General features: G+C 39.5%; 2 protein-coding genes across 2 annotated transcripts in view; both read left to right on the top strand.

Annotated features, from left to right (window-relative positions):
* The first annotated feature begins 805 nt into the window (after nucleotides 1-805).
* ppp1r16a (protein phosphatase 1, regulatory subunit 16A) lies at nucleotides 806-19491 on the top strand. Its single transcript, XM_042510079.2, has 11 exons — nucleotides 806-963; nucleotides 11285-12457; nucleotides 13116-13186; nucleotides 14910-15055; nucleotides 15408-15511; nucleotides 15804-15928; nucleotides 16560-16685; nucleotides 16771-16846; nucleotides 17055-17184; nucleotides 17278-17440; nucleotides 17533-19491. The coding sequence occupies exons 2-11, from the start codon at nucleotides 12211-12213 to the stop codon at nucleotides 18070-18072; spliced, it is 1728 nt and encodes a 575-aa protein (XP_042366013.2). The 5' UTR covers nucleotides 806-963; nucleotides 11285-12210; the 3' UTR covers nucleotides 18073-19491.
* Nucleotides 19492-23110: 3619 nt separating this feature from the next.
* LOC121960414 (alanine aminotransferase 2-like) overlaps nucleotides 23111-27559 on the top strand; it is a 67519-nt gene continuing 63070 nt past the window's right edge. Inside the window, exons 1-2 of the mRNA XM_042510082.2 lie at nucleotides 23111-23271; nucleotides 23347-23535. Coding sequence (XP_042366016.2) covers nucleotides 23389-23535 — 147 coding nt within the window. The 5' untranslated portion in view covers nucleotides 23111-23271; nucleotides 23347-23388. The remainder of the gene's footprint in view (nucleotides 23272-23346; nucleotides 23536-27559) is intronic.

The raw sequence follows: 27559 nt of genomic DNA, 5'->3' as shown, positions 1-27559 counted from the left end.
GCTAGTGTTTGATATGCCAGCGATATACCAGGAAAGGGAAAAATCTCCTCCCTGATCTTGGACCACTATAATAACAATAATGACTTTATTAAGGATTCAGAAATAGGTCCATAGCTACATAAAAATACAATAGATAAACTAACACTCAGCCAGAAATGTTTAGTTGTTTTTTTTTAATTAATACCTCAAATTGAATCTTTTGAAACCCAAGCAAATTGGCTTGATTTCTTTTAAAACGTGGAGAGGAATCAATGAGAAATGAGAAGAAGAAGTTAACCAAAAAATGAGCAAGGAATTAGTAAAAAGTATTTTTTTATAGCTTAAAATTAGTTTGGTTAAAGAAAGAAAGAAAGTAATGTGACAAATACAACAGAACAAAGACTCAAGACTAAGAATTACAATAATTCTGTGACATAATTTTAAATATCTAATAATGATCATAATAAATATAGTTTCACCCCTAGCTTTTTTCGTTTTCCCCTACACATTTTTCCTTAAAAAAAAAAAAACCTAGCTTTTTTAAAAAGAATTATTAAAAAAAAAAAAATAGCCTATTTTTCTTTATCTACTAATATCTTGCAGTTTGTCGAACAATTCAATTCTGCTTATTGTCTCTTTTCCCATGTTTATTACTTTTATCTTTAAAAGTAATTTCACCAATTTGCTCAGAGTTCAAAGGTTATATTTGTAAAAGGCATCTGAAAGCAATACAGGAGAAGTGATGTCGCTCCAGGTTTCGAAGTTAACTATTAATGGACTTTAAATGCGATATAAACACAGCCTGCAGATCTGTACCGCAGCTTTGTCGCCGTCTGGTGGAGTGAGTCCTGCGGGAGGAGAGGGCGCAGGTCCGGTTGTTATGGTGAAGCATTTCCCCTGAGGGCTGGCTGGAGCAGGAGCAGGGCACAGCAGCTGATTCAGTTTCACAGCCGCAGGAGCTACTACTGTCACTCAAGTCAACAGGTAAGATGTCGACACGCTGTTTTCTATCACTTTTACGTCGATATTGTACAACCTGCTCGGTTTAACTTGTGTAAACTAGTATTAGTTGCTGCCGAGGCGACGTAACATTTAATTCATGAATGTCGTGTAACTGAAAAGTAAGCTAACCTCAGGCTAAGGTGACGCTAGCATGACACAACATCAAAGTCAGCCGACTTTTTCGTTGCGTCGCGCCGTTTTTTAAGAATATAGCGTCTACAAAGTGAGGATAAGCTCGCCGGTGTTGACTTTATCTGCACCTGGACGCGATGAATGAAGCCAGGTAGCTTAAATGAAGTGCTTACGTTACCTGTCAGACTAGCCACCTGTTGAGCCTGTCTGTGGACCGCTAGGCAGGTTAGCTAATCTGCTGCTCACAGTTAATCCTGCACAGTATGGGACAACACAGCAGGCGCTTCCGATGCGGCTGTTTAAGCTTTTTACTGGCCATTTACAGTGATTGTATACCTCACTGTTATAGTAAATAGTTTCTCTTAAATGTAGTAATTTATATTTTCTTTGAAATCCAATACTGTGTAAAAGTCTTAGGCCACCTTAAACTTTATTTTGCAAGGTTACAACAGTCATAAATATTGATTTCCCTGTAGTCTTGTTACAAAAATATAATCACAACATACAGGAAATCTGTATTCGGCATTAAAAACACAAATATTTCAGAATAAAACGACTTTAACAGGTTGAAGTTGCAAGTTTTAGTGTGACCTCCTTTTCCACTTAGCATGTCTTGAACGTCCTTGTGCAGACAATTTGAGATTTATAATACTAAACTTCTGGTTTATTTACATCAGGGTGCATTCAAGACACGTCCAAAGCTTATTATATTTGTTTTAGCTACCTTTTTGTAAGATTCCGTGATTCACACTAAATATTGATTTAAGTCCACAGGCTCATATTTGTTCAGACTTTTTTGGTGTTTGTCTGTATTCTTTGTTTATATCTTAATAACGAGACTAATGTATAGATGCATATCCACATTACAGCTTTGCTAAAACAGCAAATCTATGTTGGCCTAAGATTTTTCAGTATGTCTGCAGTTTTGTGATATGGCAAGTGCAGAATCTTGATATCAGATAGGCTACATAGGCTGACATGAATCTACAAATGCTTTTATAGTACAAGCTGCAGCTCACGCTGAAGTGTCAAGGTGGGTTGGTGAGCAAAACGATACTGTAGGATAGGGGTCGACAGATTATCGACCTGGGTGATTATTGGATTATATATTTAGCATTTTGAGGATTATCTGTATGGACGTTTTATTTTAATGATCGCCAATAAAATGAATTAATGAAAAGGTGCAGCATGGGAGGAACTTTTACTTTCTAAAGCCACAGGGAGCTATTTTTATTTATTCATTTTTTATGTAACTTTTCATTTGACTTTATAAAAAAAGTTGCTGGTAACTTGCTGTATATGATGTTGAACGTCTCAGTTCTGATTATACATTTGCTAAAGGCAAGATGAGAATTTACAAGATTATTATCAACAAAACAAGAGCAGTTTTTTCCATTAAAGTTTTTGTCTTAACTCATATAATAATCTCAATAATTCAGGGAAAATTTTTCTTAGGTGTATGCATTATTCTTCCAAAGATATATTATTCATAATTACAGTCATTTATCCAGCAAAAATGCCAATCATTCTTTGATAATGAAAATAACAAGTAGACTTATCATTAATGAAAATTATAGCAATCTCAATCTTCTAGAGATATGTTGCCTCAAGGGGAAAACAATCATTTTTTTTCCTGGTCTTTGTTTTCCAGGGTTGCAAACCACAAGCTTCAAAAGTCTGCCATGATACAATTTTGATTTGATTTAATTTAAATTAATTTAGGAGCCGGCATCAACATGCAATCATCAGTAGGTAATCATTTTTTTTAGTGTTTTTCTTGGTTGCTTGCTATTATCTGCCTAATACTATGCTGCTGGCGGTGTCTGAATGTTGAGTAAGGAAGGGGTGCTTGGATGATAATGGTGAAATTGGATTTCAAAGTAATGGCTTAACTTACAGATAATGATATGTTTTGATAGTTTCACTTTGCATTGTTAATATTGGCTTGTTGATAATTGAACTGATATCTTATTCAGATCAATGCATTTTTCCATCCAAATGTTTTTCCCTCTGATGATCGCTGACTCCAAGATATATTGCAGTTCACTGATTTTTGTTGACTAACGCTACATTACCAACTTATTAACCTAAATAAATAAACTCAGAGCTTTCTGTTCTTGTCAAGTCAGCCATGCTGGTCTTGTTCACAAGTATGTCAACGTGTGGTCAAAGTACTTCTTGAATAGATTTTCCTTGGAATGTATGGTCAAATATTTGCAGGTTTCACAATATAGGCTAAGATAAGCTTGTAGGCCCCTTGATTGACAACACACATACACACACACACACAGACACACAGAGTCTTAAAAGATCAAGAAGTTCTTTAATAGACTGTAACCTTTGTGATGTTGCATAGAATTTGGATCCAAGGTGTGCATCGTCCAGTGCAACAATAGGTTATCTCAACTGAATGAGCACTTTACTAGATACTGCAGGAGGACAAAGACCTGAACCTAGGGGGTAACTTGAGTTAATCATTATAAACAATTTCCTTGTCATCCTAATATAGTTTTTTTTCTTTGTGATAAGATTAGTCCAACAGGTCAAATGACTAAAGAAGTTCTTAAAAGGTCAAACTGTACTTGCAAAGGTTTGGCGCTCTGTTGCATTCCTTTTCTTGTGCATAAACTCCCACTTGTGTTTCTGTCTTTTCTAACTGGGGCATTTCTTTGCCATTACGTGTGCTTGTTTAGATGTGTGAGATTCTACAGGCGGATGTAATATATATCATCATATCCTGTTGGCACCATTTAAAGATTCTTTATATCTATTTTTTCTCCAACTCTGTGCCTGGCACAACCCTACTTCCTGCTTGACGCAGTCAGAGGAGTTAACGTAGGTTAGTCTGCCTCCTCCCCATCCTTCCTCCTTTTCCTCATACTCTCCTCAATCTCGTTCACATTCTTTCCTCCACATCCTCTTGCCCTGTCACTGCATATCCTGTTCTCCAAAAAAAGCAGCAACTCTTTGTCTGTTTGTCAATATATCTACTTTATATCTCCATCATACATGCACGCTCTCTCTGTTTCTCCCATGGCCCCTTGCTCTCTCCCTACTCCCTCTTCTCTGTGGCATTACTGAGATTGCGGAGTGATTATGTGTAGCAGCTCAACCACTACACATGACAGGATTTAATGTGCCCACCTCTTCTCCAGTAGATCCCCCCCTCCCGCTCTCTTTGCAGTCATTTGCATTCTGTTCTTCCCACAAGGGCTGAAACTAATGTGCAGATTATTTTCTCAACTCTTTAGCCCCTTTAACAGTGCCTGTTCAAGGTGGGAATATTGCGCCATTATGCCATCTCGCTGCTCTGTATAAAAGTTATGATTGTGGCAACAGAGTTGTCTCACCTTTAGGCCAGTAAGGGAGGTAGTAACAGTGCCAATTCGGCATCTGTGTAAAAGGGACAGCAAGCAGGACGTGACCATGGGCAGAACGGGTGTTACGTTTTGAAGACGTCAAGGAGAGGACAAATCAGGCACCATTTAAAGGGGACGGTAAATGATTGTTATTGTCCTGTTATGCCATTGTTATTGTTTAGAAAGTACTGCCAACATGTATGTTATAAGTAACGCTAGAGGCCGATGCTGTTGTGTCAAAGTTCATGCCTTTTTGATTCTGCCATGCCAGCATGCTGTCTAAACCACACACTGGAGTTAGGGATGCATGATATTTTTTTGCTGGTATCTGATATGTCGATGTTCAACCACTCATTTTGCTGATAACCAATACCAATATTGATAAATCCACTTTTATTCCCACCTAATTTTAGTAATATTGAAGTCTCTTCTGTATTGCAATTAACATCATATAATGCATACTCTTAATTTGATGGCCCAACAGGAAATTAAGACTTATAATGCAATGCTTTTCACTATATGTAATATTCATTTATACAATAAGAAAAATACTTCAACTGTGGGTTGATGTTTTATACAACTTACAAAGTGTACTTTGTCAGTTAAAAATGATTAAAAAAAATATTGGTTTCTAATGTCTGCAGAAATCAGTATGTTGGCCTGTTCAGATATGTAATTTTAAAGCCAATATCTGCCGATATCAATCACTTGCCAGTATTATTGTGCATCCCTAACTTTAGTGGCATGATACTGCTGTTGTTTCATTTGGTGTATAAATGCAAAGGCAGTGTAAAGAAGGGACTTTGCAGCGGCCCTATAGCTCAATCTTTGTGTAAAAAGGGGTACTGATTAACTGTTTTGGTCTATAAAATGTCAGAATGCAGCTGATCAAATAATTGACAAACCATTTCAGCTCTACTTCCTTTATAAATTAATTTTAGGGTGCACAGTACCAGATAAAAACCTTTCTGAATATTAGGCAGGCAGTTTAGGTCACCTGGCATTAGTTCAGATAGCAGAATCCAGAATCATCAAGCTGCATTGACTCAGCATTGTTTGTTTCGATCAACAGGCAGGTCCAGCAGGTCACGTCAAACTGCACACTGGGCTGGTGGTCATACACAACAGCTGAGCAATGTCATTCCATGATGGCAAACCATCAATGAAGCACAAAGCGATGTTTGCCTTTTTCCATTGCAGCCAGATTTTAAAGGCTGAGCTTTAGCTGTGTGTTATGTTCTTGTAAGTTCAGTCACAAGCATTTACACTTAGGTACCACCCACCTGATGAATGTATGAGCTTCAGTTTGTGTGTGAGTGTTCATACTGGTCTATTCATTCCAGTTGTTGAATGAAAGTTTATGTTCCTCACTAGCTGTAGACAGCCCTTCCTGTTAGATCATTAGGTGGAAAAAGTCAACAAATGTCGAATTGATGCAGGGGACATTTTTGCAAACACACCAAATGTTCAGTCCTATTTCTCAGTGTACATCTGCTGCCATGCCAGAGTTTTTACAATATTGGTGATCTCACCTCGTCTTTTCCCGTCTGTCTGGGCTTTGCCTGACTCAGAGAATCACAAGGCTCTTACACAGTTTAGCCACCAGCAAATTCCCCATTCTGCATTTGTGCAGGGGCTTAATTTACAAGAGACTAATGAAATGCTAGCTTAGGTGGCTGCATCCACTGATGGCAAACCACAAGTTCTCAGTCGACCTTTTAGGATACAAATAAGAGCTAAATTTGCAAGACACAATCAGAATGAATGAGGTAAGGTCACAATATCACAAAGAAACTACCATTTTTGCTGTATTTTTTCCACTTACTATTGAGTTAATTTTGTTACTTTCCTCCAAAATAATTATTTGTCATCCTTATGTATGGATATGTAAACATGTGGTAAGTCAGTTAATTTGTTAATAATAAAGCTGAATGTATTGTTGGTCTTGGTGTAGAAATAGCTATTTCGACCTCATCTGTAATGAATTTCAGCCTTCTTTTTTTGTTGAACATTTGCAGCAAAATTCCAGATTTAGAAAAGAAAACTATTTTCTTTTTGATTCTAAGCAACTGATTTCATTTTTTTTCCTTTTTTAACTCTATTTTGCAAAAAACAATTGTGCTGGAAATATTATAACATGATATTGTGTTGTGTACCTTTGACCACGACCAAGCTAAATGTACCCAGAAATGGTGGTAGCTGTTTATGGTTCACTCTTGCTAGTGGTTTGTCCAGTACAGTAGGCTGATTAGTGTCAGACAACAGGCTGAGACTGACTGAGCTGCTTGTCTGTCAGTCCAAAGACAGCGATCTCATGCTGAGAGGATCTTGAAGCGTTTTGCTTTTTTCCCCCTTTCTTTTTAAACACAACCTGGCTTTATTTTTTTTTAGTTATGCCCAAATGATAACTATCATCTCCAACTCCATTAGTCCACTTTCAGGCTTGTCTGCACTCCCAGGCCCTAAAGCTAAATGTCAGTGAACTGAAAGGTTATAGTTAAGAGATGGTAAAATTAAAAATAGGAACAAATGGCACTTTTGATGTAAACACTTGTGTAAAGTATTGGTTTACACAGACAGAGTTCAGCGAGGAGAGAAGAAAGAGGAGTGATGACTGACATCCAGTTGTACAACAAGACTTTTGTACACAGTAGGAGTGTTGAACAGATACACAAGGGTAACCAAGCCTGTCTTTAAGTAGTTGTCAGCTCAAGTCTCAGCTTGTACATATTGCCTGTTTTTTCCATTTTAATATATTTGTTCTTGACTATACTACCATAAAAAAATGTTTCCCCATATCATTTAACCCCTTTCCATTCTCTTAAACTCAGTTTTTGGCCTAATGGCAGTTAAATCATTTCCATACACATAGCAGATAGCACTTAGAAAGAATCTGAAACTAATTTCATGTTTGGATACATTTAAATAGTATTGTGTATAATAAGCGTTTACTGATAGATGTTTTTCAAGGCCAATACTGATACTGATAATTAGTATTTAATGAGACCGATAACCGATATTTGGAACTGGTATTCATTTACAATTAAAATGAAATCATCCTTTCAATATTTAGAATGTGGAATATAACAAACTCCAACACAAAACTTTTTAAAATGCCTTTAGCAAATGTTTATTAAATGTGGTTGAGACAGTGGCTGAACCCTGTTTCAGGAATTTCAAGGGAAAAAAATATTAGTAGTATATTTTATTCTTTACTATATTGTGTGAAAGCAGAGCTGGTGTACTCCCATTATGAAGGTGATGTCTGGATTGTGGGACTGGGTGTACCCAACAGTCAAACAACAAATAAGTCTGTTTATTTGGACCTGTGCTCTCAGTGGGACCTGATTTGTCTTTAATGTACCTGAACTAGCCAGTAAACATCGTACTGTCTAAGCCTCCGCCTCAGCTCTATTCCCCTGATACCCTGCACTGATTGGCTTTGGACAAAATTTGAGTTGTGTGGCTTGCTCTGCCAAGGCAGCTAATCAGGAGACATTGTGCTGTGCCCTGAGTGTGTGTATTTGCATGTAAATGTATCGGGTGGAAAATGAGAGTATGTGTGTAAGTGTGACTTTGCATGTGTGTATGTGTCAAAGCTGGCTCATATGTAAGCACATGTCTCATAACAGCTTGTTTTCCCTATTTAACCTTATAGTAGCCCGATGTGATTATGAGTCCAAATAGTGTTGTCACTTGCCCAACCAAAGACCCATCAAATTATTTTATAGACCCACATTCTGAAAAGCTGATTGTATGTCTAATATACCGGCATATCAACAGGTGTGATCTCCCTTAGCTTGCTCGCAGTACTTCTGCATGGTCTATTGTGGTCCATTTAGAAACACTTGATGGAGTCTATGGCTTTTAAAGGCAGAACAGTGGTATGGGTGCTGGAAATCCTTTCACACTTGAATTTTAATTTGGTGATTGATTTTAAGGATTGAACAGTGCTTGAAACCGTTTCAAATTATAATTGGATTTCTTCCATAAATGACTATCTCGCCTTTTAGATAAATAAATAAAAGAAATTGGAGAGACCCTAATTGCTTTTGGTTTTTGCACTCAATAAAGAAGACTCTGTTCAAACCGAGCTTGCCACCCCGCACATGTGTAATGTGTGTCCTCAGGTGGAGCAGTGGGAGGCTAAAAGATGCCAGGAGATTGCTTTTATGAGTCTTGGCCAAGCATCAATCACTTCAATCACAATCAATTGTTGCTGTCCTTGGGAACATCCTGATACATAGTTACATCTTTAAATAACTTTAAACCAACCAAAGTTTCACTTTGTTTTCCTGTTTTGAAGGAATTCTAAAAAGTCTCTTATCCAACATTACACAGAAGTAGTAGCACTGCCATTAACATCCTAGAAAAAGCTGTATAATCCCTTTACAGATCTAAGATTTTGAGGTAAGTTGGATTTCTGTGTCTGACTGTGCAACACATGAACGTTACAGTGAAGTGTGCAGGCTAAGAGTCACAGCACTATCAGCAGTCAGATGAGGCCGTATGTTTTGGGTGAGGGTGGCAACACAGTAAACCGGTTTGTCATGATCATATGATCAGTGGTTGGTGCTAAAGGACAATTAGAAAGAGGCAATGGAAAAGACAGTAGTTGTCTATGGAACACACTTTAGTCTCCAAGCTGTTTTCTACATTAATGTCAGTTTATAGTGAGTTTATTTTTAGATTTAAACACAGAAATCAAATTCACTTCTAATGGAACATTAATGATTTCTAATGAATGCTGCCTTCATTGTCAGTGCTTGGTAATATATCAAATTATAGTGATGATAAAAATTCAAATCAGACATGCTGTGAAAGAGCAAGGTCATCACACTGGAGGCCTGTATGTTTAAAATTCCTGCCCCTGAGATGTGCACTGTCATCAAATTGAAGCTGAAAGAGCCTTTATTACGGCTTGTTTGTTGAAGGCTGTTCATGTGAAATGTTCATGGACTTCAGTCAAACAATAAAAGGAATTTTGGAAGAGTCTTGTTCGCAAGAATGTAAACATTTATTGTTTCTTCTGATTTGCACGAATCAAAAAGAGAAACAGATGAATCAAGCAGCTGTATAGTAACATGCAGATGGACCAGTCTGTGTTTTTGTTGTTTATGCCTGGGTTGGTTTGGAGGCCGTTTTTCACTGCTGCAAATGAAATTAACTCTAAACTAAATTTTGTTACTCTATACGAAGTCTGAGTCATCTGAAATATGAGTCAAATGCAGCTTTATGGGAATTAATTCTTTGAAAAGTGAGTTTCCTTTGTGAGCCACACAATACCTACAGTTAAGATTGGAAACTTTATTCCACTGATCTTTTAGATTGTGTCTGGCATTATCCTACTAATACAGCAGTTAAGTTCCAGCGGGGATTTTCCATATTTCAAATCCTTTCACCCTTTAAAGCCCCTTAAAATGCCACAAAACAGGTTCCCTTTTTCATTTGTTAACTCTGGTTGAAAACACCATAACAGGTAAGGCTACAGACTCTATATGGCCTGTTGACCTTTTAACAAGAACATGGACTTTGGACACACACGCTTTCTTTCCTGTGGGAGGAAGACAGGTTGAAGTAAGTCGCCTCATGCATCAGTGACATTATAAATGAACCTTACATTCATCATCTGAATCTCAATCCTGTGCTTTCCAAGTCCATGTTCATGTGTGTATTGTTTGAGTGAGTGATCCATGTCGTGCAGTCTATGGCGGAGAGTTAAGCTTATTGCCTCAAGCTAAGGAAATCCTTACATTGTAGCTTGTGACAAAGGGTAAGAGGTTAGGTATTCCAAAAATAGTAGGAAAGCATTGTAAAGGAACAAATGACAAAAGTCTGTCTGTCCCCAAGGCAAGTAGTTCTGAGATTTAGTAGGCGAGGGATTTGGCCTCATGGAAACTGTGTGTGGTAGGTCTCTCTCTTTATGGCTTTCTGTACTGCATGTTATTCAAGTAATAATAGTGTGTCGTATGTTATAGTACTTTTTAGTAACTCACCATTTAGAAAGGATGTATACTTTGTAACTACTGAATTTATTCATGGTTACTGTCTCCTATACCAATGTTTTAGCGATCAATTGTAAGCCATCATTAACAAGAGAGTAATTGATGAACAAATGGTAATTTTGGGGATAAAGTATTCTTTTAAAGCTTTAAATGTACTCCTTTCACCTCATTGGAACCCTATAAGTGCAACCAGCATCTGTTTGCAGTGTAATCGGCTGATCTGTGGAGCGCTGTGGTCTACCCAACTCCCATCTCCTCAGGTGGATAGCGGCTTGCTGCAGTGGCTCTGTGGCCGCGGACTACTGTCTTGTCAGTCACTCTCTCTATCTCACTGAGTGCCTCTAGTTGACCTTCCTCTCAGCGCTCACAGGCCATGGCCTAAATAATAAATGAGTAGCCTGGAAAGAGCCGAGTGTGTGTGAGCCATGTAACTCACCTGGGAAGTTAACGAAAGGTAATGAGAGCGATCATGCTGACCGAGGTTGCCAGGGTTTGTACTTGCACTGAAACATGTCACATATCAGCTATTTAACTGCTTCTCCGCTACATCCATCTCTCAGTATGGTCTTGTGTGTATGTCAGTAGCACCAAAGTGTGTGTTGGGCTGCAGGGTGTGTCAATCATTAATGAAAAGCGTCCCACTGTCTCAGGTTTCCTTCGGGAGAGGAGTGGGAGAGGAGGGAGTAGGGGGAAGGAGCTCAGGGGTTAAAGATAACAGGATTAGGAGAGCAGCATGCCTACGTTATACCGTAACACAGCACTCACATTTTCTCTCCCTGCCTTGTTTCCTCCTCTCTCCTTGCCTAGAGTTGTAGACAGAAGACAATGTCGATGAGGGATGAATCACCGAAACCTTTGCTCCCAGCTCACGTCTTATGAAGACCTGCCAAACAGTACACCAACAACAACAAGTTGACTTTGGAATAGTCTCCACTCAAGACAGGACACTTGAATCCTGTAACTGCATTAACTAAAGTCGCCCTTGTGTGAATACCTATTTTTGTTGTTGCTGCTTAAACTTGCCAGTTATTCCTACCTTGTGGATTTGTTGTTTACTGCCACCAGTTTCTCACTATGGATTCTCAAAGACTTGCCCATTTATTGGATCCAAAGTGTGGACACAGACACCAGCACCTTGGATTAGACACGTGGATGGAGCATCCAACCTGGACAATAGTTTGACTCTGCCTAATATAGCTCCACCTTTTCTCTGTTTCTCTTTCCCTCACTGGATCATTGGTGAAGATACCAGCAGTTGATATGGACGGAAGGATGAACAGTTGGTTACAGTTCACAGCTTGGATGATAATTTTTTGGACATCTTTCTCTCTCCTTTTATCCATGGCACGATAAGAGTTGTTATCACCTGAAAGATGGGAAAGAGACATTGCAACAGTTGTACTTGTTGCTTATTTTCTGAAATCATGGAAATATCCATCACCTGATTGCACAACATAAGTTTTTCAGTTTCATCACACTTTGGATATTTTTGCTGCTTGCTTGGATTTATGTTCATATATTTACAGATAAACTGCAGAATCTGTTAGTGCTCTCCCACAGGCCCTAACGTAGGCCTGTTTGGCCTTACAGAGGGGCCTCTTTAAGGGGCATAAGAGAGGTATATAAGACATTCAGAATCCTAAAGCTTTTATATTTAATATCCTTTTGGACTAAGAGAACAAACAGGAACAGAGAAGCGAAGCCACCTTGACAGTTCATAGTATTGTGGCAGCATGGCAGCAGAGCACAGCGAGCTGCTGGCTGAGATGGCCACGGTCGGCCGTCTGAGTGCCACTGAACGACTGAAGCACGCCCAGAAGCGGCGCACCCAGCAGCTAAAGGCTTGGGCGCAGATGGAGAAGGATGCAGCACGAGGGTCAAGGGCCAAAGCTGATAAGAAGAAGGCACGCACCACCAAAGTTTCATTTCCTAAAGCCATCACCCTGCTAGATGCAGCAGCACGCAATGACCTGGAGGAAGGTTGGTAGAAACACACACGCACACACACACACACACACACACACACACACACACACACACACACACACACACACACACTTTCACTGAAAAGTCATGTTAGAAGCCTTAAATTTGAAGAGATTTAAGACTACGCTTTACTGAATCAGAAACAAATCAGTCAAGCATAAGTATTTTTGGTCAACTCAAGATAGGACGACCAGTGACATCAGATGAACATCCTGCGTAGGCTAACGAAGTCTTTTAACCTGTGAAAGCAGCTCCACTCTCAAAGCGATACTGACCTCTGCATCTGGCTTTTTTGTGTTGGGTTGCTGTCGGCCTTTCCTGTGGCCTAAGCACTTCTCAGTAGGTGGCATGGTGCTCTGTAAAATGCGATTCAAAGGAAGTGATTCGTGCATAATTTATACTGGATACGTCACTCTTTAATTGTACTAGTATGAAAGTCATTATGTATTCAATGTCCGTATTGTCAGCCGCAGGATGGAGGCTATTTATAGTAGTGAATCTTGTAAGTTTATTGTTAGCAAACGCGGTCTTGGTATAATTTCTTTATGTAATTAGGGCAGACAGATATGTGCCAAGTGTTATGATGAACATTTGGAAATGACTGCCCAGGTGGTCGTAATGCCGCATGTGTATATGCTTGTGCTTCTTCTAGTGAGGGAGCTGCTTAACAATGGTGTTAGTCCAGATCTGGTCAATGAGGATGGACTGACAGCTCTACATCAGGTAAACACACGCATACACACACCTGGTTATGGGACTAACAAGTGCAGTAACAAGTAAACAATCACCTACTTGCCTCCCACATGCAAACAGTACCAATTACGATCACTAGAATGCACAACTAAGCCACTGATATGATGACGGGATCAAAATTTTTCCCCCTTTGCAACTTATGTGTAGGGTTCCCTCAGATTCTTAAAAAGTTTTGACATGCATTGAATTTATTAATCTAAAAATAAAACCTTAATTGTCAATAAAATGTCTTAACCAGTCCTTTAAACATAAAATGCTAAGAAGTGAAGTCGGACTTTATAAATCTTTTTTTCTGACATTGCATTGTAAAACCTCAAAATAATTGGTAACATCTGTTTTTTTTTTAAATAATTTACAAAATATCTCTCAAATTAATGTCACACTGATTATTATAGCCAAACCAACAACACTCATGTTTTGTTTCTGGCTGGGATGCTCCGAGCACAGGATCCTCTGCCTGCTAGCTGTCACTACCCTGTACAACATGGGGACTTTGAATGAAGCATGTTTTACGAGCTAACAAGGTAATAAGGCAAGTCAGTGAAAGATCAGAATAAAAAGATTAAAAGAATATTTCTTTTTATGACTATTTTGTTTATTAGACTAAAAGAGAGGTTGTGAAACGTTGGGCTGTCAGTGGCTGGTTGCAAAACTTAAGCATATCCCCCAACCCTATGCTTTACATCCACCACTGTCAGCATTAAGGCCGTTGACCACTTTAAAGTTACTCATAAATAATGTGAAAAACTTATTTTTTCTATGAGGAATCAACCTAAAAATGTGTGTTAGTAAATATGGTAATGAAATACTTAATAGCAATAAATATGAACACAAGTTTTTAAGTTGATAAACCATACAAGTTTAATTGTCCAAACTAAGTTTTCCACATCACCTAAAAGAAATTCTTAAAGTGTTATGTAATTAACATCCTTGCAAGTAGATGGGATGAGGTTTCCTACAGTTTTACGCCATCATTTTGTGACTTCACTTAACAAGGCAGGTCACCTTTTGCGCAGTGAGTGTGTTTATGTCGTGTGCGGTCACAGCTCTGAGCACACTAAGTTCTGTTTGCTTTTATTTTGTCTGAACCGTAACTTATCTTAAGTGAGTTTACATGAACACACTGATTCGTTCCCACCGTTTGAGTTTTAGGGCCGGTGTTCTGAAGAGTGAGGGCAACTTGCTAAGGCTTACATTCCTTTCCTGAACCGTCGGATTTCGAGGAAGCCATCATAAGATTCCTGTTTTGTTTGTAAAGACCTTGAAAAAAACAAAACTAAAGATACACACAGATCTTTGCTATTCAGATGGCCACTTTCTCTCCCTTTCTATTTTGCTCTCTGTGCCGTTTACTTCTCTTAAAGTGAAAACATGCTGCTATAAATTCATGAGTGGGTTATTTGTGAGCACAGAGAATCCTTTACTATAGCAGTTGACTTTGCTCGTCCCCTTGGGAAACTTGATGTTTACACAGCAGAGGGTTGGGCCATGCATACAAAATGTTTCTATTACTCAAGCCAGTATATTTGTCGCCATACATAATTATGCATAGATGCATCCATTTCTCTTTATGTTTGTATAGTTTAAGTTTTCTATCATCGTCTGAACCTGTTTTGTGCTTTGTCTGTACTTTCCTTTGCATTCATTTGTATTAATATTTGTACACATATCTACATCTGCCCTCTCCTTTCAGTGCTGCATTGATGACTTTGTGGAGATTGTGCAGTGCCTGCTGGACGCCGGTGCCTGTGTGAATGCCTGTGACAGTGAGCTGTGGACACCGCTGCATGCTGCTGCCACCTGTGGACACACTGGATTGGTGCAGCTCCTGATTCAGGCGTGAGTTTTACCACAAATTTCAGCCCCACATTTACGCATCCGTTATACCATAGCTGCTGTCTAAGGGTCAAAAAAGTATTGTAATGAATAAGATGATATATTGTGGAGTTTTGTCTCAACTGTATCAGTTTTTTTCATGACCAAAGTATAAACTGACTGAGCACCTTCTTGACTTGGAGACTAGTTTACATAAACAATGCAAATATGGCTGCAGCTTGACTTTGAAAACACTTTTCAAGTGTGTGAATATTCCTGAGTGGCTGAGTACATCAGGGAGTGTCACTGTGTGTCACTCTAATCCAATTGTCTTTGCGTGCTTGTTTTGTGCCTGTGTGTGTACGCGTGCTTCTAGTGGGGCGGACCTGCTGGCTGTAAATGCGGATGGCAACATGCCCTATGACCTCTGTGAGGATGAGGCCACCCTTGAGCTGCTGGAGATGGTTATGGCTGAGCAGGGTCAGTAAGATGAAACAAATCAAACCTGTTATTGAAATTTTTGGAAATTGTTGTCGTTTTTTTTTAATAGTATTTATTTGAAAGTTATGTCTTCCTCTTGTTATTAAAATGTCATGTTTTAATAACAAGTTTAACAAAGCTCCCTCATTTGTCTGTTACATTTAAAATCGTGTCCCAGTTCCAAAGCAAAATGAAAACAAATGTCTTGACAGCTTTACGCTCAGGCTCTAAGTGTCTGTGTCCTAACAGCTATCACTTGTCCTCTTTTTTGTGTGTGTGTTTGTGTGTGCAGGGATAACTCAGGACCGGATAGATGAATGTCGAGGAGCCAAAGAGATGGCCATGCTGGCTGACATTCGGGCTCTGGTTCAAAGCGGAGCAGACTTGAACGCACAGGACGCTAATGGCACAACTCTGGTGAGACAGAGGGACATAAAGACATTTAAGAAATTATAAATCACAATGTTTCTGGCTGGGGATTTTTAACCTTATTGTGACCCAAGGATACATTCACAAATTTTTGAATAAGGAACCGAAATGTTAAAGCTGTACCAACAATTTAAGGGCTGGAAATGGTCTGAAAATTTGAATAGAATGATTGGTTGGAGCTTTGTATTTTGGCTTATTTTCATTCAGGAACTTGAACAGAGAAAACACAAACGTAGCTTTTAGAAATTGCTTCCATTCTGGTAAGCTGTTTTTTATCCTCTCAGAAGTATGAAATTTTCCCCCTTAAATTTTTATAAATTTGTATCAAACAAAGTGATTTTAGTCAGCAGTGAGATGCTGATGGGAAGGCCAAAGAAGGAGTATAAATCCAGAGTATAAATGAAGTTTTAATTTGCAGTAGATAATGAAATACAGCAACATCCTTTTTATTAAGGACTCCAATTCAGTTTTATATCTTTTTATGAATGCATTTGGACGTTGTATTTTATATTTGGTGTTTTTTCTAACGATGGAAATAAGACTTGAGGTTAAACCGTAATTTTTTTGGTGCCTCCACCTAGGTCAACACTTAAACGATTTATGCTGAATGTCTCCCCAGCTCCATATAGCGTCTGCTAACGGCTATGTGTCCGTGGCAGAACTGTTGCTTGAGCACAGAGCTCAGGTGGAGGTGAAGGACTCTGATGGCTGGACGCCACTACACGCTGCCTCCTGCTGGGGACAAGTAAGTGCTGCATACAAACCAAAACATTAGACACCCACTTTTCTGTAATGACCCATCAATACCGTTGTTTGTATTTCTTCCAAAGATACAAATGGTGGAACTGTTGGTGGCCCATGGAGCCAGTTTAAACACCAAGTCTGTCCTGGAGGAGACACCTCTGGGTAGGACCAGAAAACCTTTTTGGTCCTGTATTGCCTTCTAGCAAAATTATCTAAATGACAGTACCTTTCACCTTTTAATGATGTAATGCTAATCCCCTGCCATAACTTTGACAGCCTGTGTTAAAATAGGGACTAATTATCCTGACCCATTTCTTAATTATAGCATCTTTCCTTTAATACACTTTAATATCTAACCTTTGCTTTTCAGACGTGTGTATGGATGAAGAGGTCAGAGCCAAACTGATGGACCTGAAGCACAAACATGATGCCATCATGAAGAGCCAGGACCGGCAGAAGGGCACGCTGCAAAGACGAGCCTCTAGTACTGGCAGCAGAGGGTGAGAGGCGATGTAAGGCCCGAGGGTGAGACATATAAAGTTATAGTAGTTTAGTGTTTTACTTTTCCCCCTGTCTCCCATGTGTCACTACAGTAAGGTGGTACGTCGTGTCAGTGTGAATGAGCGCTCTAGCCTGTACCGGAGGGAGCACCACAAAGAGGCCATGGTGTGGCAGGAGCGCGGCCGACAGCCAGAGCCACAGGACGACGACGAGGACAGACAAACAGACAATGAGCTGCACCAGCATGCCACCATGGTGAACCAGCTCAGCGTTGTCTCATTATTTTTTGTCACAGTTCACAGAGTTGAAGATGATGAAACTACTTCAGATGTTGTGTATTGTTTCAGGTTGCCGGTGGTGGAGCCACATCACGTTTAGAGGAACTGGAGGCTGCAGACAGGAAAATTATGTCCAGCCTTGGTAACGGAGGGACCTCTCCCTCTCTGGCCTCTTCTGTACCTGGAGAGCTGTGGAGTGGTGGAGGTCTCATGGAGCGCAGCGCCTCCTACCAGCTCAGCCCTGCGTCAGGAGCCGGATTAGGGTGTGGGTCTGCAGAGGGAGAGGGGGCCGACAGTATGACTCGGGAGAAATCACACCACACCCTGGCTGACCTGAAACGCCAGCGGGCAGCTGCCAAGCTCAACAAGTACCCAGCACCTCCACCACCGCTGGCCCCTTCCTTAGAGGAGGAGCCATCTGCTGCAGTGGTCGAGGTGACACCCACCCAGGCGCAGCCAGAGCTCCAAGTGTCCCCCAATGCAGAGGAGGCAGCCTCCCCAAGCCAAGTGTACTTCACCCCAGCCAGTGGAGACCCTCCGCTGCTGAAACTCAGAGCACCTGAGGAGGACCAGTCTAACAATAAGGAGCCTTGCTGTGGACTAATGTAGACTAAAACACACAACACACTCACACTCACACATATACACACTGCCTACTGAGTAAAGAAGTTGAGCAGTTTACACTCCAAAGTGGCAAAGTCCTGTTAAAACAGACAAGCTTGAAATGAATTATTGAAGAATGTAAGTTAAGGCCACCTGCCAACGAGGGTTTGATCGGTGCTGCATTTTACTGAACTGAAGTGCAATCTTTGTGCTTATTTCCCCTTTGATTGTCTTTTTTCAATCAATTCAACACACACTTTACACTAAAGGTCATCATAGCTCCCTCGTATTTAGCGACTGCATGACCTGTTGGATATCATCAGGTGTCCATCTAGTGTCTTTGAGGAGAACTACAGATTCCAGTTTAGCAATCACACACACAAAGATTTACTCCCCTCAGACTTTGTTCTTTACTTTATTTATCTCTTGCTACACCACTCAATTTAACTGTAGATTCATCTTCTTTTCATCGAAAAGCCTTGGAATCGTGTAAAAGTTGAGTTATCCAGGTAAAGCTGAATGAAATTGAATAGCATTTCAAGATGATTTGTTTTGAATTTAAAATTGAGGTTGAAGTTTATTTTACTGAGTGCTATGAAGGTTACATGATCTACATTTGCACACATTAACATTCTAAGCCATTTTTGGGGGTTTTTTTCCCGTTGATTGGGAGATTGCTTGGTCATGATAGTTTCAGTATAGCTACTCTGGATTTACATTTACACAAAGATGAAAAGAAGGATGGTTTCCTCCCTTTTTTGATTTTTTTTTTTTTTTTTGGACTGAAAATGTACAGCAGATTTCTTTTTGTTACTTTTTTCCAGCGCACAGAAAAGCCTATATTTCAACATTTGTAATGGTGCAATTTGTAAATTAATTGTTTGTCTCTAAAAGAAAGTGAGATCATCTATATTTAAATCAGTTGATAGTTTTGTCAGCCCATCATTATCGCTTCTAGAATACTATTTTTCTGTCAGTATTTCTATTTTTCTACCCTCTGAATGGAAACTATTTATTCTATCTGATACTGGAAATGGTTGACGGTGTACAGTTCAATATTTTCAGCGTGACAGCAAGATATTTATCAAAGAGATGAGATATAGTTTTATTGTCAAAGCAAGTAAACTTGTCATATGATCATTTGTCAAAGGTTGGTGCCTTCTTTAGGTGGCAGGTTTGATATAGGTTTGCAATGCTTGCACAAAGTCTCACATGTACGGTTGATGAGCAGTGGGATGAAATGATCCATCAGACATGGACTCCAACTTGATGTGCAGTCAGTGCACTCTAATTTCTGATTTGCAATTCAGTTTTGTTAGTGATTTTTACTGAGCCCTGTTAAGAAAAACAAAACATAAAAAAATGTTTTCACTAATGATTTTTGTATTTTCATGTATGCAAGATGATTAATTTAATGGATCTGGGCATGATGACTGTTTATTTCCCTGGGCATCATTTAAAGGTACGCTATGCAGAGCTGTGTCTGCGATTTTCGTAGCTTCCTCTTGGATGTGTGTTGCTTAATGTCCACTGGTTGCTATCTCACCTGAGCGCTGTGCCCAGAAACCTCCCAAACACAACAAAATAAGATGAAAATACAGGCAGAGGGCACGGTGTCTGCAGATAGTGGATCCTAAGTGATGATTGAGAGAGATTATTTTGGATGAATCTATACATAGTGTGTTTTTTTTTAGGAAAGTCCTGCATCATGTAACTTTTAATGGAGAGTATTAGATAAACGTGTTTTTACAGAAACATCATATTGTAACCTAAAGCAGTGTTCCTGCAGATCCTTAAAAATGGCATTGAATTCATTAACCCAAGAAGAAGGCCTTAATTGGTATTAAATGTCTTAAATCAGTCTCTCTGAACCCTTAAAAATGCTAAAAAATGGGAGGGAGGATTTTACAAATTGTTATTTTTCTAACATTGCATTGAAAATTTTGAAGTAAATGCTACCTTTAAAACAACAACGACAACAACAAACTAAATGCCTCCTACATTATGTCACTACATCACCCAAAAAAACATGTTTTATGTTTCAGGTTTCAAGTATTTGGATAAAATTGTCCCTAACCTTTTGGAATTGATGTAGGTTTCTGTTTTTTTATCATCAAATTGGTCTTTCTTTGGCATTAAAAAAAGCCTTAAAATGCCTTAAATCCCACTTGCCTTAAGCTGTAGGAACCTTGTAAACATACACTGTGCAGGATTTTTCTAAAAACAATGACTGTCACAGAAGTTATCCCTGTCAATTATCACTGATGACTCACTTTAAGTGTGTGACATGTTGTTTTTTTCTGTGGAGACTCCCTCCTCTGCCTGTATTTTCAACCCTGCATATGGTACCTAAGTTTTGGGGGCTTGGATGGATGCCATTTTAAGGTCAAACGATGGCCTCATGGTTAGAGAAGGAGACAAGACGCTGACTGTTCTCTGTGGACTGCCTTGATTACCTCAAGTTAACAATGTCTCCCTCTTGTGGTGAGCAGTTGCACTTTTTACACACTACCAATGCCTTTTCCTGTTACATCATGTGGTCACTGGCTTTCCGCACATCTCCAGTGTCACAGTACGTTCTGATCCACCTGTCAAGACATCACATGATACACACTGTAAACACTCAAGTACACTCAAATTATAAAAGTATTACATGCAGCTAGAACTGTTTAAGGCCCTTGCTTCAGATTATTTTAACATAAAAACTTGTGGTTGATTTTCCGTTTAGCAGAATTTCATATCTATCCTTACCTCCACACACACACACACACACACACACACACACACACACAGATTTCAACACTGCACATGTTTTATGTGGCTTTGGTAACAGCTGTGCATGGAGTGTGTTAAAAATGGAACCTGCTTATGTTCAGATATGTTTTGACTGTGAGTCAAGGCTACTGAGCAACAAAGAGAGAGCTGTTTTAAATATTATCATCTATTATGCAATGTCAATCTGTCTTTTTAAAATTAGGTGTAGGCCTAACGGAACAGACTGGCGTGATGCTGCCAAAATATGCATGACACACGGAGGTCACCGGGCCATCACATGCTTGTACGTAAACCCGTTTTAGTTTGGGATATCAAATGTCTTTCCCAAGCCCTTTCCAAGACATCTGGGGGGTTCTCAGTGTCACACTCTTTCCTTCTCACACGCATATGGCTAATTCTGTGGCTGTCTTTACGTCGCCCAAACAAAAGACACGCAAAGGAAGATTTATGCAGAACAGCGTCTATCCTCTTTGAAATCCTGCCCTATTGTCCCCCTCTGTGGCTCTTCTGGGAGCAATGTGATTCCCTTTGTTGCTCCCACATCTTCATTCCAGCACTGTTTCTGAGTCTTGTCTCACCGTCTGTTTGGGTGTGAGCTACAGTTAAGTCTATTTTTGTCAACCAAATTAGATTAACAATGTAGCAAATTGAAGAAAATGTGCATTAACCTTTGCAATCTAAGGATCTTTCTCTAAAAGCCTCTTGTTCTTAATGCAGGGCACATGATAGATTAAGGATCCACAACAAAATATGCCGCCCCATGATTCCTTGCGAGACCAAGGCTACACGTGGGAGCAGTGTTATAAGAAACACCCTTCTGTGTCACATAAGCTCTAAAGGTAAAGCCTCTCAGTTTTCATGTTATGGGATGTTATTTTACTCCAACACAACTTGAGCCTTCAGCTGTACAAATTTGCCACTTTATTGGTTATTACTATGTTGTTTGGCTGCCTCCAAGGGGCATAAAATCAGCTAGAACGCAGCACGTTTTTTTATATTAGAGCTGTAATGATTATCAACTATTAAAAATCTGGTGTGTAAGATTTAGGTGGATATTTTGGCAGAAAGGAGTATAATGTATTTGCTTTAGTGTACTATCACCTTAAAATAAGAATCATGGTTTTGTTACTTCAGAATTAGCTGTTTATACAGGGAGTGGGTCATCTAAAGAGATCACCATATTGCACTGCCATGTTTCTACAGTAGTCCAGAGAGGACCATTTGCGCTTTTGTGTCTGCCACCATAGTTGAAGGCCCCTCCACAAAAAGAGTGTTGTAAAAACACTGACATTTTATAAAGGAAAACTGCTTTATTCAGTGTCATTACTGATTTGAATCAGCGAGTCCGTTTGTTTAGGAGAGGAAGAAACCTCTGCAGTTAATTAACCTCCTGTTAAAAACCTACTGAACAATAAACACTGAAATAGATCTAACCTGGAAAAGTTTTAGGAAGCTGCAATGTGAAATCCTCTAGGAGGGATGGAATGAAATCACCAGAGACCCAATAATATGATGTTATCGTGATACTTATGTCACAACATGCAATTTTAAACATGTTGCGATATGCTGAGTATTGTGATAAAATATATTGCGATATATTGCAATTTATTAACTTTTTTCAACCTCAAGTTATGTACCAAAAAGAAAACTTTGTGAATATCTGTATCATCTAAGATAGCTGTCAGTCTGTTCAGTTCATGTCATTCATTTTTATTGCAGCAAAATGTATCTAGTGGATGGAAAAAAAACCCAATTGATAATAATATAATATAATAATAATAATAATAATTTTGTAATATGTTCTTTGCCTTAAAAATGAAAAAATAAATATATATATATATATATATATATATTATTTTTTTTACAATTTACAGCATTTAAAGTAAAAAATCTAATTTTTCCTACCCCCCATTCCTTCATTAGTCTGTCATCTCCTCCTCCCCCCTTCTGTCATGATTTTGTATAAGTAACTAAATTGCTTAGGGGAAATGAATCAGATTAAAAGTATACATTAAATGTAGTGGAGTAAAAGTTGACAGAAATGTAAAAAAAAAAAAAAAAGTAAAAGTAAAAAGGTAAAGTACAGATACTCCCAAAAAATACTTAAGAATGGCATCAAAATATTAAAACTATATAGTCTTCTTCAGGTTGCAAAGGGCTGAAGTTTTAAACGTCACTGTGTTGTACGCGAAGGGCCCTTAGAAGTTACATTTTTCCGATAGCACTTAAAGGCGTCATTTGGCACACTGAAGCCTGAGACAAGTCAGTGAAGTGATCCAGCCAACCGAGAGCCGAGGCGAGGGAAGGCGTGTCAGCCGGGTGGGAATACGAACACTGGGAGGCTCAACTGTCAGTTACAGCCAAGAGGATCCTGCGAGTAAACACACGAGCCAAACTGACTCCTACTCCACGGCCCCAGCTGAACATCTGGTAAGAACTGAAAAACGTTATATGCTCGTACACACTTGCAGTCTTTATGTTTCTAAATCTTCCTTTTTGTTTCAGATATCCAGCCCGGTGTGACGGAGTGCGCGAGACATACCAAACATGTCCCAGCAGGCAGTAAACGGGGTCCCGTGCAGGGGCAAGGTGCTAACTTTGGACAACATGAACCCCAATGTGAAGAAAGTCGAGTACGCGGTTCGTGGGGCCATAGTCCTGAGGGCCATGCAGATAGAGAAGGAGCTGAAAGAGGTAAACACAACTCGTGGGGCTGCAGCCGCAGATCAGTTTGATAATGCACGAGGAAAAAGACAGTTACTGGGCTGTCACAGCAGTGCTGGTGTGGCGTTCAGTGGACTTAGGTCTTGGTCTGATGCCGACAAGTGCAGCGCTGTGGAAACAGGTCTGGCTTTGGAGTTAGGTCAAGTTATGTGAAGTTGTGTTTAAATCACATGATGTTCCTGCTCGTACAGACAGTTGACGCTGTAATGTCCCACTTCCCATTTTATGGTCATTATTTTATATCTAAGAGCTGAGGTGGACAAAGTACACTACTCTCTCGAAGTATACCCAGCTAGCAACTTGTGGTTTTTAACACGTTCTGAGAATTATACAGTGCAACCAATGCAATGTTTTAGTAATGTTTTCTTTATATTCCCAGAATGTTCTTCTTAAAGTTCATTCTTTATAAACCTCAAAAATTACATTTTTCTTTTTCATTTATTGATTGTTAACATATGACATTACATAACATTTCAACTAAAAAAGGTCTGTTATCTCAGTCCTCAATAACATTTTCTGAATGTTGCTTTGAAAATGTTGTCCATTTGTTCTCATGTAACATTGTGGGAATTATTCTGTGATCTGTCACCTGAATGTTGCAGTTAAAACGTTACGTCTAAGTGAGTATGAACCTTACAGGAACATTATTGGAAATGCTAAACATCCTTGAAACGTTCTTTGAACATTAGATTAAATTGTTTTCTTTAAAACATTTTTGCAACCTGTAAGTAAGGTTAGCAGATGTTGCGGGAATGTTCCCTGCTAGCTGGGATACTTCTGGTCAAATATTAATACAAAACAAGCGAACGTTTCTGAGGCAAAATTATTACTTGATTTAAATTACTGGAGTACTTGCTATTAAAAATGCTTAAGTATTCAAAGTACATTTTAAAAATTCTCAACAAACTGTTGCATATTGTCACAATACATTAACAGATCCTAATGACTCTAAAACAACCCACTGAATGCACTGACTTGCTTGTAGAAATTTCAATAAAAAACTGGTTCAATATGCCACAAATTCTGCAGAAATGCACAAATTGTCTGTAGATCCTGAGCCCACCTGGTGGCTCAGGTAGTAAAGCAGCTGCCCCATGTCCTCACCACTGTGGGTTCAATTCCAGCTTGGGTCCTTTACTGCACATCATCCCCCCTCTTTCCCCCTTTCAGACTATCAGTGTTTTATCATCATGGAGCCAAAAAAAAATCTTAAAGTAAATAAATAAATAAGCAACCTACCTCAACATCTGAGTTATCCACCTTATAACTGTTCAGCAGCACCTCAGCCAGGTAGAAAAATCATCATACAAAAAATTTATTGAATTCAAAACCAAAAATAACTTTCATATAATGTTCAATTTAGGGTAACATCCACCCAATTTTTAAGTCCAAAATTGAACTTTTGTCGCTAGTGCAAACAATTTGGTTTTTTTTTCTGGACTTTTTCATTTTAGAAAATAGACAGTGTGGAGTAGGAAAGTCCAGTGGCTCAGTGGATAAGGCAGGCGCTCCACATATTTAGGTAGTGTCCTTGCCACAGTGACTGTGGGTTCAATTCCAGCTTGCGGTTCTTTGCTGCATGTCATCCCCTTTCTCTCCCCCTTTCACATTATCAATCCGCTGGCCTATTTAAAAGGCAAGGAAAAATGCCAAAAAAATCTTTTAAAGTTTATTGTGTGTGTGTGTGTGTGTGTGAGTGACAAAGGAGGAATGCATGATTGGCAAAGCTACTGAACCACTTCAACGGCTGGAATTTGTTTGACATTGGTCAACAACCAGATACTAGTAATTATGCACTTTTGGAAACACCTTTCAGAATGTGCCTTTTTTAAAAAGAAAATTTAAAACATTGCTGCAGCTCTAAAAATATTTGAAGTACCTCTCAGTAGATTTTGGCTTGCAGTAGCGATTGTGGAGAGTGAGCACCAAAGCTATTTTCCCTGCTCTGTTTCCTGGAGATATGTTTTGAAAGTAAAGAGAGAGGAAAGAGAAATCGGTAGCCCTGATTGATTAGATGCTTGCCTTGGACAGGTTTTGCTGACTGGCTGAGAGAGTGGAGGACGGCAGGACATACAGAGGACAGGAGGTCTGCTTTTTTAAAAAAACAAACCATGCATGACAGCAGTGGTGGGTCTGTTATGTTATGTTCTGTGCAGCACTGCTCAACTCACGTTACAGCAGTGGTCATATTGATCCACCATGCTTCAAGGACAATCATGTTGAAGAGGGAGTCTTTAAAAGGCTGTAATGCAACTCTCTCTGCAGCTAGTTATCTTCACGGGACGCTTAATGGTCTGAAAGAAAGTTGCCCGAAGCAGATTTGAGTGCATTTCTCTCCGCTCCAGCCTGAGGTGTCCTGAAAGGATGTGTATATTGTGCAAGGTTTATTATGTAAGATGAGAGGGTACATTCTCTATCCTCTTTTGTCCCTCTGGGTTTGCCCACCTCCCTCCTCCCCACTGGGGAGGGAGTTCATTGGACGGAGCTGCAGCTGTGAGGCCCAGCAGCGTCACAGGCCTTTCTCTGCAAGGAGGTCCATTTCAAGCAGCCCCAGTTCTGCTAAAAGTGCTCGACTTCTCGCTAGTCTACCCAGTTTTCCTCCACACATTAAAGGAGAAAGGAAAATATAACCAAATGCTTAATGTTTGCCTGGAATAACAAGAATCATTTGCTGCAGCGCTCCAAAATGTTACTTGTGAACTATACAGCTTTATGTTAGACAAGTCAAATCCAAAGTCCAGAGAGAGAGTCTAATTTTAGACACATGCATTAGGTTAGACAAGGCTGCTTTATACTAGTGGTGGGCTGTATGACCTAAAAGTTGTATCATGATACTATTTAAGATTTGGCAGTTTCATATCTGGGCCTTTAAATTGGTTTTAGAGGATAAACAAATACAACAAAACATTTAAATTCCATGTGTTCCTAGTGTGTTAAGTCAATGCAAGCTATTTTAAATGCTGTGTAGACAAGGATGTGCTAAAAAGCAAACATGAAGTTTTCTCTTTCCCAGCACCACATGTAGCAATGCAAATGCGAGTGAAAACTATCAGGAATGTGAAATCCAGGAGTTTTCTGAGGGGTCAGGGTCTGTATTACTGCGGTTGCCCCAGTGATCTGCGGGTGTGTTTCCTGTCAGATCTATGACTAGAACACTTTTACTGTTGGCTCAGCAGATTTTATGCAAGTGTGTGTGTGTGTGTGTGTGTGTGTGTGTGTGTGTGTGTGTGTGTGTGTGTGTGTGTGTGTGTGTGTGTGTGTTTGTGCATGCATGCGCTAGTGTGGTGATGACCCTTATAAATCCTTACCCAGACATCTGGCATGACAGTGTCTGCACTGCAGTAAGCTTTTTGAAGCTTGGATCTAAGCTGCTGGCAAGTCTGCATTGTCTGTTACAATGGTGTTGTGACAGTAGAGCAAGAGATCAGGGAAAAAACAGGTTTTATTGAGTTATGAGTTCGTTAAGGGAGCAGTGTGTAGGATTTAGTGGCATCTAGTGATGAGGAATGCAGATTGCAACCAGCTGAAACTTCTCTGCAAACCATTAGCTCCTGGTTAGACTCCTTCAGTGGTCATTGTTCAGGAGGAGTCGAATCATCTGCACGGTTCTCCTCTACTCCAAAACAAATAGACCATTTGATTACAAGTGGTAAACACACTAAATAAAGCAGTTCGACGCTACAAATCTGCTGTCGCGGCACCTGCTAATTTGTGCTCTGTTGCAACTTAAAAACCAGATGTTCAGTAGGTTTTTACAGGGAGCCATACTATCCACAGAGGTCTCTTCCTCTCCAGAACAAACCCAGCAGGTGATTAAAACTGCATATAAATCAGTGTTGCGTTACAAATCTGTGTTTTTCAGATGCTGTTCAGCTCGTTTAGGAGGGACTGTTAAATATGGCAGTGTTAAATCAAAAACATGAATGGTCCTATATAAAAGCCATTGTTTGGGTTTGTCCTTTCTGGGCTTCTGCAGAAACCTGGCTGTGCAACA

This window comes from Plectropomus leopardus, chromosome 21 (assembly GCF_026936395.1).
Source record: "Plectropomus leopardus strain MGB_pleo_1.0 chromosome 21, ASM2693639v1, whole genome shotgun sequence".
NCBI classification, from domain to species: Eukaryota; Metazoa; Chordata; class Actinopteri; order Perciformes; family Serranidae; genus Plectropomus; species Plectropomus leopardus.
Note: the sequence above shows the minus strand (reverse complement) of the source record. Positions and strands in the feature narration are given on the sequence as shown.

What these genes read in the sequence shown, in the direction of transcription:
- ppp1r16a (XM_042510079.2), top strand. Translation starts at nt 12,211, where the DNA reads ATGGCAGCAGAGCACAGCGAGCTGCTGGCTGAGATGGCCACGGTCGGC. An exon ending in GTGCAGCTCCTGATTCAGGC is followed by an intron (nt 15,056 to 15,407) that starts GTGAGTTTTACC and finishes GCGTGCTTCTAG; the next exon opens with TGGGGCGGACCTGCTGGCTG. An exon ending in CCTGGAGGAGACACCTCTGG is followed by an intron (nt 16,847 to 17,054) that starts GTAGGACCAGAA and finishes TTTGCTTTTCAG; the next exon opens with ACGTGTGTATGGATGAAGAG.